Raw genomic sequence first — 13,694 nt, 5'->3', positions numbered from 1 at the left:
CGCCCTGATAAGTATAATAATAATGACATCATTACACTTCACTGTGTTCACAGTAAATTGTCTCATAGCCGTGCATTACTCCGCTGTCGTTTAGTTGTAATCTCCGAATTACGAGGGTTTGGTTTACGTCGACAAATATGCCCCAAAAAAAACCAACAAAGAAGAAAAGTCAAAGCTGTTTTCCTCATTGATTTGAATCTTTGCTCTCACATTTTTTTAATTGAATCTGCCCTTTGCAGCGCACCTTTCAAAGACCTTTCAACCAATCAGATTACAGCGTTTTTAACAACATGGATAAGTAAGAATATGAAAAATAAAAACACAGAGAGGCGGAAGTAAATGTTTTGGTTTCAACTGCTGCGATGCCGCCGCATTGAGGGACACAGAAGAAGAAGAAACAGGAAGGAAGAAGAAGAAGAAGACCGAGAAGAAGAAGACCGAGAAGAAGAAGAAGAAGAAGAAGAAGAAGAAGAAGAAGAAGAAGAAGAAGAGGACCAAGACCCAGAAGAAGAAGAAGAAGAAGACCAAGACCCAGAAGAAGAAGAAGAAGCAGACCAAGACCCAGAAGAGGAAGAAGGAGACCAAGACCAAGAAGAGGAAGAAGGAGACCAAGACCGAGAAGACCGAGAAGAAGAACAAGAAGGCGAAGAACAACAAGAGGAAGAAGAAGAAGAAGACCAAGACCAAGAAGACGCATCACAACAAGAGGAAAAAGTAGAAGAAGAAGAAGAAGAAGAAGAAGAAGAAGAAGAAGAAGACCGAGAACAAGAAGAACAAGAACAGAAACAGGAAGAAGAAGAAGGAGACCAAGACCAAGAAGAAGAAGGAGACCAAGACCAAGAAGACTGAGAAGAAGAACAAGAAGGCGAAGAACAACAAGAGGAAGAAGAAGAAGAAGACCAAGACCAAGAAGACGCATAACAACAAGAGGAAGAAGTAGAAGTAGAAGTAGAAGAAGAAGAAGAAGAAGAAGAAGAAGAAGAAGAAGAAGAAGAAGAAGAAGAAGAAGAAGAAGAAGGTACCTAACAGACTGAGGCTTCGGCGTGGTGGAGGTGGAGGCGTGGGCGGGTGTGGCGTGTTCGCCCCTCGCCGCGAGATATCCACGTCCACCAGGGACACCGTCTCACCTGCAGGCCGGAGAGAGACGGATGAAGGAAAAGTGAATTAAAGACAGCGGAGAAAGTACAGCAGGCCCCTCCTGCGTGTGTGTGTCTGTGTGTGTTATTGTGTGTTTGTTTCCGCCACAGAGTGCCATTAAAGCTGAACCGAGGCCGGATGTTTATGGAAAATTACACCCGGCTAATCGGCCTAAATGGCCGCCGCGAAGAGGAGCCGGCCCGCCCCGGCTAATTGAGGCCGCAGATCCATGTTCACAGACACGGAGACGTTCTGCAGTTTGTGGATGTTTTGTGCTGAAGGCGAGCGGGAAGGAGACTCACTTTACATCTCTTCCTCTATCATCTTCTTGTGTGTGTGAAACATCACAGACCTTCTGAGCAGGATCCCAAAATGCAGCTTTAATGTTTTTGTTTTTAATTGGTGCTTCATTAAACTACAAAGATCTCCATTTTATGTCTCCCAGCAGCAATGTGGGACAGCAGAGTGTACTTTTGAGCCCTGCGGACGTCGTGGGACGATTCTCACAAAGTCAGCTAAATATTCGTAGGTTTTTCTTTTTTCTTTCTGCCAGCCCGGCTGCGGACCTCCTCGGCCCGCTTCGCCCACGGGCCGCTTGTGTCGCAACTTATCCGGTGCACCCGTTACTGGTGAGCGCAGCGGAAAGGTCCCAGCTTCAGAAATACCAGAAAGGCTTCTTTTCAACTTTGAATTATTAGACCGTTCAAGGAATGGAGAGTCAACGCCAGCTGTCTGTTAATATGAAAACGGGTTAGCTTTAGCTTAGCGTAAAGACTGGAAACAGAGGGAAACAGCTGGCCTGCTACTTGTTTTCTTTTCTATTATTATTTTCTTGTCACACAATTAAAGATCTTCATACGGGTGCTGTTATCTTTGGGTATAGAGCCAGGCTAGTTTTCTTTATGCTAAGCTAAGCTAGCCTGCCAGTGAGTGATATCAATCCTCTCGAGCAACTCTCAGCAAGAAAAGGGAGTAAGTGTATTTTCCAAAATGCTGAAACTGTTTCATATAAAATATAGATACTAGTATGTACTAGTACTTCTATGTGTTAGTATCCTGTACACTCGTTAAAAAACAACGTATAGACTGAGACAAAGATATTCCCTCACTCTGCCCTCTGCATGTATTTGGTGTTCACAAACTACACGACTGCATATTATACCTTTCAGAGATTTTGAAGTTTTACAACATAAAGTAGGTCAGTAAACGCCCCTCTGGTGGGTTTATAAGCGTCTTAAGAAGAGTCTGAATGAGACGACTGGACGTCCTCACGAGGACACGAGTCCTCCTTCAGCTCACTAGAGGAGATAGAAAGTGGTTTGCTAGTTAGCATGCCCCTCTTTCAAGCTAGCCCTTGTTGCTGCGTCCTTGAGACACTTTGCTGTGTGTGGAGCAAAAATGTAAGTCAGCTAAATGTAATGAAAATGTAAGTTGCATGACCGCGGCGGCGCTACTTCATAGCCCAACGATACGTTAGCTAACGTTAGCTTCCTACTTCTGCTCATTGCGTTTCACGCTTCAGATTCCTTCTCACTGTGATGCTAACTTCCTGTTAGACGACCACAATACTTCATTCCTGCAGCTGTTTAGAGAAAAACGTAGCTTCAGATGTATTTGTGGTGTTTTCTAGATTTTGTCTCTCATATTTTTATACTTTACACTCTTTTTCTGCACATCAATACACAAATAAAGTCCCATCTTCTCTGAAGAAACTGCAGATGGGTCAAATAAATAAATAATGGTTTCTCAACGTCTCTAATTCAACTTTACTGGACCCGCTACGTCTCCTCCGCCACCTTTCAAAGGGGAAACGTTGCACTTGTTCCTGTTTATCTGACGGTTAGTCGAGTTCCAGCCTGAGATTTAAAATATAAAACGTCTGAGGGAGCTCGTGAGATTTGATGACTCGTCGTAAAACAAACAGTATAAAGATCAGCTCCAGCTCCATCAAAACAAAACATAAAAATAATGGCTTATTAATCTTTAACACAGACACCACTTTTGGGTTGCCAGACTTTGACTGTTACCACCCTTAAATACTAAGTATTTCCACTTTTGACAGACTACATCTTGCTTAGAATAATACTTAAAGACCTTATTTCAGGCATCCAAACCAAAAAAACACACTGACTTCGAGACGAGGGAACCAAAAGTGCAAAAAAAACGCTGACTCATTCTTAAAGCGGACCGCTTCGCCAAATAATAGAGTTCAACTACTTAAAGACTTGAAGCGTAGTGAAGATAATCTGATCCATGAACTGATGGTGTCGCTTTCCCCCCAAAAATTCGTCCTCTACGGTTCAATGTCGCTTGACCACAAAGAATCTTGTTGTACTGACATCACGCCATTGAAGAGCTTCATACGGGTGCTGTTATCTTTGGGTATAGAGCCAGGCTAGCTTTCTTTATGCTAGGCTAAGCTAACCCGCTGGTGAGGGATATCTGGAGCAACTCTCAGCAAGAAAAGGGAGTAGTTGTATTTCAGAAAATGCTGAAACTGTTTGTTTCATATCAAATATAGATCCTACTTTGTATTAGTGGAGTAAACATGTTAAGCATCCTGTACACTCGCTAAACTGAACTGAAACAAAGCTATTCCCTCTCTCTGCCCCCTGAATGTGTTTTGTGTTCACAAATATAAGACCGAATTAAAGGAAGTTGGCGACAAGGAACAAGAAAAGAAGCTTTCCAACGGGAGAAAAGTAGCAAAAAGAGGCCGACATGTCGAGTTTGACACACTGCAGATTTCAAACCAGTGAATGAAACGTGAGCAGTGAGAAGATCTCCAGTGAGGAGGAACGGGAGGCCGAGTATCGCTGCGTTTCAGACTCAACTGAAGATGTTGAACTGTTGATTGGAGGAGAAACTGAAGTCTATTTCACTCATTTACTTGTGATGCTAGTTCTGTATGTGTTTGTTTATCAGTGTGATGTAATCTCTCTTGTGTACAATGTTCTTGCTTCTATTCTTTTTACCATGTAAAGCAACTTGTACTTTTTAAAGCGCTGCACAAATAAAACAATTTTCGGACATTTTTTAGTTTTGTTGTTGATTATTGTAGATATATATATATATATATATATATATATATATATATATATATATATATATATATATATATATATATATATATACACTTGTGTACATAATAATCATTTATTTTTACATTAATTGAGTATTTGTTGTGCTCGTTCTTTGCTGTTATGTCTATTTCTGTGCAATATACTTATACAATATACTTATATTGTAAACAAGTAAAATTAATGTTTGTAAGTAAGTCATGTTTATTTGTAGATGATGAGAGCGTTTGAAGTGAAGTTTTTATTATTTAGGAAGAAAGAGTTTATATATATATATATATATATATATATATATATATATATATATATATATATATATATATATATATATATATATATATATATATACTGTCTTCATTGCATTATATTATCCACCACATTGCATATTAACTGCTTATCTTTTGCACTCTGGACAGATGTAAACTACATTTCGCTGTCACAGTACTTGTGTTATGTGCAATGACAATAGAGTAGAATCTTAATCTGAATCTTAATCTGAGTCTGAATCTCCTCGGGGGGGAACCCGGCGAGCGGCCCTTACCAGTGAAAGCAGAGAGGGAGGCAACGAGGGAGGCGGGGGAGAAGGCACTGTGGGCCCGGGTCAGTCTGGGCTGGCTGTGGCTGCAGGACAGACATCAAGACACATGCAAGAAGAAGAAGAAGAAGACGAAGAAGAAGAAGAAGAAGAAGAAGAAGAAGAAGAAGAAGAAGAAGGTTAGAGTGCAGATAAGAAGAGGTGTTAGTTGCTGCAGAGGTTTCAGTATGAGAGCAGTTTTAGGTCCTGCAGCTTTTTTTTTTAACTTTTAACTTTTAACTTTTTTTCCGTTTGATGCTCTCAGCTCTGGCAGTCAAGACTTCTGAAGCTATGTATGATTTTTTAATCATAGCCTTCCTTCAGTGGGCCGCTGTGAATAATGACTAAGCAGAGAGATGGGATATAGAAGGTGACACGCCACAAAAGGGTTTGGAACCTAATACATAACATGCAGCACTGAGAAAGTTAATTTTTTTGGAGAGGGGGAGGCCGGTTACAGCTGTTGAAGGAGTTACAAAGACACTGTACAGTCCGGACTCTGAAGGAGTTAGTGGATACGACATGTGACCTACTGGCTATTTCTTGGAAAACAAACTGAGTTTTCCCCTTTAAGACTCACATTTTGGGGAGTTCTGATCAAATAAATCAGGCGAAACTCCTGAAGGGACACATATACTGCACATATTGTCACCACAGGTTCACATCTCGGCCTTGTTGGCTCCCCTGCAATGACCTCACACACGTTTCCATCCATGCATGCAGGGCTTGAGCTTCCTCTCGCTGACAGAGGGGCTCAAAGAGCATCACATTGTGGTGCGTTCAGGGCCACACGAGCCCGCTCACCTGTCTGCGTCCTGCTCAGCGCCGGCGGTGCTCGCCATGTCCACCAGGCTCCCGGCAGAAGACACCGAGTAGGTCACCGAGGGCCTCTTGTCCAGCAGGTGGTTGGAGCCGCTGCAGCTTTTAGTCCGGAACAGTTTGCTGAGGCGGATCTTCAACGAGCCCTTTTTGGACTTCACCGGAACTTTGAGCATCTTCTCCCCGCCCGTGGGGGTCCGCGGCGCGCTGGCGCACCGCTCCGGCCGCCTCCTGGGAGTCGACGCCTGGCTCAGGTCCGGGCTCGCGGCCCACGGCGAGCTCTGGACCGGCGTGTGCGACGTGTGAGACGTGGCCGAGACCTGGGCGACGACCTCCGAGTCCCCGGAGCTTACCTGCGAGAGCCGGCTGGCTAAATTCCCGTGGAGGCTGCACACCTGCGCCGCCGCCGCCGCCGCCTCGGTGGCCCCCGGGGCCATGCCCTCCACCTGCCTCCTCAGCTCCGCTTGGAAGCTGCTGATGGAGAAAGACCCCGACATCTTCTGAACTATCTCCCGTTTCCTGTTGAGTAAAAACTCGCGGCGTCCGTGCTCGTCGTCCGGCTCCCCCTCCGGGCACTCGTCCATGCCGAGGCCGGCGACGTCCCCGCTCCCGAGTCCCTCCAGGACCAACAATGCGTCGCTGGTCTCCGTCGGGTCACCCCCGGGCTCCACTCCCCCTCCCGCCGGCCTGTGTGCACCCTGACACGAGCACTGCGGGAGCTCCCCCGCCTTGAGCAGCATCTTGGGCACCGCGCCGACCCCGAGCTCCCCGAACCGCCGGGCCAGCTCGAACACGGCTCCCTCTCGGTCCCTGGAGGCGCACCCCCACTTTGAGTCAATCACGGCGAGCGGGTTGGACCTCTCCGTCAACGAGGGCCACTCGGGCGGGGTGCTGGTGGCGATGAGTCGGTGCCGGCGGCACAGCTCCGCGGCGCCCTGCATGTCCGCGGCGACGACCGGCGGATGCGCTCCCCCCCATGTCCGGTCCAGCAAGTCCCGCTGCACGTCTCCGGGACTCAGGGTGTTGTTATTGACAGCCGGGCCGCCGGAGCCCGGGCTCTGGTCCAAACCCAGCGCATCCCGCGGCTGATTCCGACGGTCTAATTCCAGCATGCCTTCCCCGTTCCGCATTATGTTGGAGAAGACCAGCAGCTGAGGCCGTAGGCCGGGGCTGGGGTTGAAGTCAAAGCCCGGGGCCTCCATGGCGCTCTGCGGCGGCGGAGGCGCGGACAGCGGGGCTCGGCTCTCCGTCACCCCGGCGTCAGGTGCAGCCGTGCCCTCGCCGCTCTGCTGGGCTTTGTTCAGGCGGCCGCCGGGATGCTCGAGGCCCGCCGTCAGATCTCGGCTGATATCCAGCCCCGCTTTGACGCCGCTGTGAGCCAGCACCTCCTTCCCCATCCCCAGCCCCAGCCCCGCCACCACCACTCCTCCTCCCGGCGGCAGATTCCCGTTTTCCGCGTCCAGGCGGTCGTCCTCGGCCGCGGAAACCAGGCGCATCAACACGAAATCGGGCGACATATCTTGCGCGTTGTTCATAATTTTTTTTTTGATTCCTCGAGGGGGTAAAAATCGCGACACGAGAATTAAGAAGCGAATCCCCTTTCGCTCTTCACATAGCAAAACCGCGCGCGCGAGAGAGAGAGACAGAGATATCTCTTCCCTATAATAAAGAAAGGGCCAAGCCGCCGCCGCTGCCTCCCATAAGCAGGCTATGAGCGAAAACGCCAAAAGAAATATATCAGGCGAGTGTTTTTCATCCCTCCTCCTCTTCCTCCTCCTTCCTCAACGACAGCTCAGCATCCATCTGGTGAATGTCGGGGGAAATGAGCGCAGTTCGCTCCCGGCAGCAGGCGGACCCCCTGGGTCAGACATGCGGTCGGATTTGAGTGAGAATAAACGGCAGCGGAGCCTCCTGGTCAGTGACCACAGTCTGCCTCCGTGTTCCCAGCCAGGCCCCACCCGCTCCTCCTCCTCCTCCTCCTCCTCCTCCTCCTCCGCTCAGACCCATAACACCGCGTTATGAGCGCCGATGATGGGAACTATAAATTAAGACGCTGGCGGTTTTTTTGTTTTTTTTTGGGGGGGGGGGGGGCTTTTTCTTTTCTTTTTTCTTTTTTTAAATGTATATATCACAGCTCTTTACCTGATCAGCCCTCGCACACATGAACAGATGGTTTCTGTTTCCATTGCATTTTTTTTTTTTTCAAAGGACAGATAACATTAAAATAATAATAATAAATATTCCTCGTTCTAGAATATTCAGTCAGAAATGAACATCCATGTTGTGTTTCAGCGGTGCAAGTTTATATTTATGTGCAATATTATACTCATTTATCAACGCTCATTAAGGTTGTTTGTATATATATATATATATATATATATATATATATATATATATATATATATATATATATATATATATGCACATATACATATATATATGTATATTATATGTATATATGAGGGTGTATGTGCATGTACATATATGTATGTACATGTATATGTATATATGTAATTATATATATACATACACACGTGTGTATGAAAAAAAATACATATATATATATTTACATACACACACATATATATATATAATATATATATATATGCATATACACCCTCATACATACATATATATGTATATGTGCATGTGTATCTTTATGTATTGTTCACATCTTTTCTTTATATGCATACCTAGAAAATCAATAAATGTGATCCATAAATTAAGGGGCGCTTAGGGTCTCGTGTACTTATATTTATTTATTTATATTCTTAACTACAACAATTTATATAATTCAAAGACACATCACAGAGGAATCTTATTTGTTTTTATGTGCAGTCAGTTGTAGCGCTGCACATATGACCGCCCTCCTCCTCCTCCTCCACCCGATGATGTCATAGTGATGTCATCAGGGTTGTCATGGATTGGGGCTTAAAGACGTTTTCATTTCCCCAGAAAGCCTGTGGTGTGACTTTGGGGGTCGGAGACAACTGTGTCCTCTTAAAAGTTGATGTTCCATACGAGTCATTTCCAAACAAACAAAACAAAGTGCAGCGTTAGAAGTGTTGTACCTCCGGTTGCTTTGTCTAAAAATATGTGTTTTTTGGTTTGTCGGCTTAACACAAGAGGAAGAGATTAGAAATGAGTTCAGTCGCTCACCGAGTGAGTTATCCTTAATATGTGTTATCCCGTTGTCACATAAGGTGTTGATGTCGTACATTAAATCATGCAGGTTCACCAGGAACTCCTCCAGCTCAGACTCCAGAAGGGCCTAAAGGAGAGACCGGTCCACCGACAGACCCAGACATAGACCCAGACATAGATCCAGACCCAGACATAGACCCAGACATAGACCTAAACATAGACATGACCCAGACATAGACCTAGACATAGACCCAGGCATAAACACAGGCATAGACACAAACATAGACCCAAACATAGATCCAGACATAGATCCAGACATAGATCCAGACATAGATCCAGACATAGACCCAGACATAGACCCAAACATAGACACAGGCATAGACCCAGGCATAGACCTAAACATAGACCTAAACATAGACCCAGACATAGACCCAAACATAGATCCAGTCATAGACCCAGACATATATCCAGACATAGACCCAAACATAGATCCAGACATAGATCCAGACATAGATCCAGACATAGACCCAGACATAGACCCAAACATAGATCCAGGCATAGACCCAGACATAGACCCAAACATAGATCCAGTCATAGACCCAAACATAGACCCAGACATAGACCCAAACATAGATCCAGGCATAGACCCAGACATAGATCCAGTCATAGACCTAAACATAGACCCAGACATAGACCCAAACATAGATCCAGACATAGACCCAGACACAGATCCAGATATAGACACAGGCATAGACCCAAACATAGATCCAGACATAGACCCAGACACAGATCCAGATATAGACACAGGCATAGACCCAAACATAGATCCAGACATAGACCCAAACATAGATCCAGACATAGATCCAGACATAGACACAGGCATAGACCCAAACCCGACACCCCGCCGCTGGAGACCCAGGACGTGTTGCTGGTGTCGCTGGAAGGAAGATAGGGACAGAAGAACCAGGACCAGGACTGAGCGTGGGCCAGACTGTCAGAACCCTGCTGCAGTAAAATGAGAGGTTTTCTAAAGGGACCCTGGTGCTTGAGGAGCACTGCCACTTTTGTCCACAGGGGGCGCCAGAATCAACACAAAATGAAAGTTCCTCACCGCAGCTTTGAACAAAGTTTGATGTAAAACTAATCAAAAGGAAATACAGCCGAGGCTGATGGGAATCTACCGGCTTTGCAGGTGTTTGGCCATAAATATAAGTACTGAAATACTTGACCCTTTGACCTCAAGACGTCACCAAAGCGGTGGAGCAGTGAGAGCAGGTGGTCTGCTGGTCACAGGGTTGCTGGGTCGATTCCCATTCTATCAACGTGTCCAACGAACAACAACATGCATGGAGATGAATAAACATCTCCTGGTGGCTGCTGGTGTGCACATATTACGTTTTAATCCCTCGTAAGAAACTTGACGCAGAAAACAAAAGTAGTACTCGTAATTTCTCTGAGACAGAGTTTAATGGGGGGTCTAATGGAAGACCCTACTGCATCATGGGAAGTGTCAGTGTTTTTAAAAAGGTAGTAAAAGCCCTGATATCTCGCCCACTGCTGCTGTAACTTTGATCATTTACTTTTTAAATCTTTCTCTCAAGTTCCCGTAAAAACACCCAAATTACCAAGAGTACTTTTTTTTATATACATGTACTTTTTAAATACACACAAGAGTCGAACCTCAGCTGCAGGATTCAACACCGACATTACTGCATATAAATCGTCTAAATGTAAAAACAATAACAATCAAACTATTAGTACATTTTCCTGATTGTAGTCTAAGTAACATTGTTTTCCCAATGCAGGACCTTTACTTGTCACAGAGTACTTCTACAGCGTGGTAATAGTACTTTGACACCACCTACTTTAATGTGTCCGGGACTATTTTTATCGCTCAGGTTTAATGAGGTGTTGAGAGTAGAAGTGGTTTCCTCTGGCGTTCGCCCAGAATAAGTGAATGAGTTAAGAACAACTTTATTAAGTCCTCCGTCATAGGACTTCCCTTCTGCATTCAGAGAGTTTTCTCATCATTTCCGTGTTATTAATCCTCTTCTTTACGAAACTCTGGTGGAATAAAAATAGAGATTACATCCGTAGTTTATCTAAATCAATGACACACAGAAGAAGGTATTAAAATATGAAGTATAGATACCTCAAAAATCACACATTTGTCTTTAAAATCAACTAAAATGTGTGTGTGTGTGTGTGTCCCTGCTGCAGTAAAATGAGAGGTTTTCTAAAGGGACCCTTGTGCTTGAGAAACACTACCGCTTTTGTCCACAGGGGGCGCCAGAATCAACACAAAAGGAAAGTCTTTCACCGTAGTGTTAAACAAAGTTTGATGTAAAAATAATCAAAAGGAAATACAGCCGAGGCTGATGGGAATCTACCGGTTTGCAGGTGTTTGGCCATAAATATAAGTACTGGTAAACTTGACCCTTTGACCTCAAGGCGTCACTAGTGAGAGCAGGTGGTCTACTGGTCACAGGGTTGCCGGGTTGATTCCCATTCCATCAACGTGTCCAACGAACAACAACATGCTCCTGATGGTGGAGGCTGACGCAGAATCAGTGAATTTAGATCGTCAGAGAGTAAAATTAGCTGTTTTTCTAAAAGGGCTCTTGGAACACTACCGCTTTCCTCCACAAGGTACCGCCAAAGTAAACATTGTAAACATGAGTTTATGTCTCAATCTCTAGTTTCAAGTCTTCTTCTATACAGCGTGATGTTCATTTAGTAAATTATGGTCATTTAGAGTCAAGCAGACCATTAAGCAGGGGACGCTTTAGGGGCGGGGCTACAAGGAGATTGACAGGTCGCTGCCGCTACTATGGCGTCATACGTCGCTCCTCCACGGTACAGATATGGTAACTTCTGTTCTTCGGTTGCAAAAAAGCCGAGATGGCAACAGCTAAATTGACGAACTCAAGGTTTTGTAATGACATTTCGTCCACTTCCTATCCCGTGAGCGGGAGAAGGGTTTCAGATGCAATCTGTAGACTCATCACTAGTTGGCGTTAAATCCCAAACACTTCTCCTTTAATGGATAGAAAGCGTTTTCAGGGACCATCGAGAGCCGAGGAAGGTGAGTATTACCTACAGTTCATGTGTTTTTTTGGGTGAACTACTCCTTTAATATTTCTTCCAGGAAACTAAAAGAAGCCGTTTTATTTTTGGGCCTTTCTCGTTGTCTTGAACGCCCCCTGGTGGCCGCGGGGCCTCGAGGAGCCACAGCTGCGCTTCGTCCCAGTCAGACTGCATGAAGCTCAGACAGACAGCGCCCAGCAGTGAGTCTGAACAACAACAACAACAACAACAACAACAACAACAACAACAACAACAACAGCACGGACCTGGAGTGTTGCATCACTGCTGTGCGGCCAGCAGATGGCGCTGCCGGCCGCACAGCAGTGATGGACGATGATGCTGCCGGTGGATCCAGATAATGACGGGAGAGTGGATGAAGGGCCATTAATCCTAACTGTATGTGTGTGTGTGTGTGTGTGTGTGTGTGTGTGTGTGTGTGTGTGTGTGTGTGAGAGAGAGTGTGTGTGTGTGTGTTTGTGTTTGTACAGCTATCTTTGTGAGGACTAATGACAGTTCAAGACCTTCAGAGTGGGGACATGTTTGTAATGTGGGGACATTTTAGCCGGTGGGACCATTAAAGGTTCAGGATCGGCTTTATGGCTAAAGTTATACGGTGAGGGATGCATTACGTCAATGAGTGTCCTCACAAAGATGGAATCACAAGGTTGTGTGTGTGTGTGTGTGTGTGTGTGTGTGTGTTTACATGTAAGCCTCAGAGAAGAAGGCAGTGTTTGCTAATACATGAGGTTTACGTGGAGTAATCAAACTAACGACCTCGTCCTGCGCAGCTGAATGTTGATGTGATGCATCCTGGAGGTCAGAGGTCACCCGCATGTCGCATTTACATCACGCCACAGTTTCATGTCGCTGCAGCGCTTCAGGTTTTTGTGTGTGTGTGTCGTCGTGTGCATCTAAACGCATCTTGGAGTCACTTAAATTTAAAAGGCGATTCGTCCCGGCTGTTTAGTTTCCTCGTCTTCTCTTTCTTGCTGCGTCTCTTCTCGTCTCATCGTTACATCTCAAGCGACTCAGTTCAGCCTCTTTTACTGAACATCACGACCAACTTCCTGTGAACGGGGAGTTTATTTTGAAAAGCCAGACTGCGTGTAAACAGCGAGAGGCGGGGGAAGCGAGGCCTCCGTAGTCTGAAGCCGAGGTTCACTGGCCAAAATATGTTGGATCATTTAATGGATCATTCATTTAAAATGTGTTTTTCTGAATGGAAAAAAAAAAGATTTTGGAGGACTTGGGTCCAAATTGTTTTGTTTTCCTGCATGTTTAATATTTTCCTGTGAATCCACGTAGAGCCTGATGACACAAAACAAACACCGTGAGTGGAAACGCAGCCTGAGAGTTAAAGGAGCAGAACGTGACTCAGGCTGTTTCACCGTCTGCGTCGCCTCGTCCTCACACTCCTCGTCTGCATGTTTTCCTCTGACGGCGACAAGAACACGATTACACTGCAGCGCTGCATGTGTGCTCAAGTGACACACACACACACACACACACACACACACAACCCTTGTTGTCTTCCTCTGGATTGACTGCAGCGCCGTTGCTGCTCTGCAGTGAAGTCCCAGGGTGGGAGTGGTGTTTGTGTATGTATGTGATGTGATGTGTGTGTGTGTGTGTGTGTGTGTGTGTGTGTGTGTGATGTGTGTGTGTGTGTGTGTGGAGGGGGGGGGGGGGGGGTTCTCGGAAACTGGTTGCCATGGCCACTAAAATAAGGATTCTTGCCTGCATCACTTCTCCCAGCGCTTCATTTTCACCCCTCTCTCTCTCTCTCTCTCTCTCTCTCTCTCTCTCTCTCTCTCTCTCTCTCTCTCTCTCTCTCTCTCTCCTCCCTGTTTTTT

At 45.6% G+C, this 13,694-nt stretch overlaps 1 protein-coding gene across 4 annotated transcripts in view; it reads right to left on the bottom strand.

Annotated features, from left to right (window-relative positions):
- The window catches only part of socs7 (suppressor of cytokine signaling 7), a 16,658-nt gene extending 9,135 nt beyond the window's left edge, over positions 1–7,523 (bottom strand). For all 4 annotated transcript variants that reach the window (XM_068595655.1, XM_068595656.1, XM_068595653.1 and 1 more), the window contains exons 1-3: positions 5,596–7,523; positions 4,759–4,838; positions 1,023–1,127 (exon numbers count right to left, since the gene is read on the bottom strand). In XM_068595655.1, the coding sequence (XP_068451756.1) occupies positions 1,023–1,127; positions 4,759–4,838; positions 5,596–7,145 (1,735 nt within the window). In that variant the 5' untranslated portion in view covers positions 7,146–7,523. The remainder of the gene's footprint in view (positions 1–1,022; positions 1,128–4,758; positions 4,839–5,595) is intronic.
- Between the last annotated feature and the right edge of the window lie 6,171 nt (positions 7,524–13,694).

This window comes from Clinocottus analis, unplaced genomic scaffold, assembly GCF_023055335.1.
Source record: "Clinocottus analis isolate CAN_PGR_092001 unplaced genomic scaffold, fCliAna1.0.p SCAF_31, whole genome shotgun sequence".
NCBI classification, from domain to species: domain Eukaryota; kingdom Metazoa; phylum Chordata; class Actinopteri; order Perciformes; family Cottidae; genus Clinocottus; species Clinocottus analis.
This window is presented reverse-complemented; position numbering and strand designations above follow the sequence as displayed.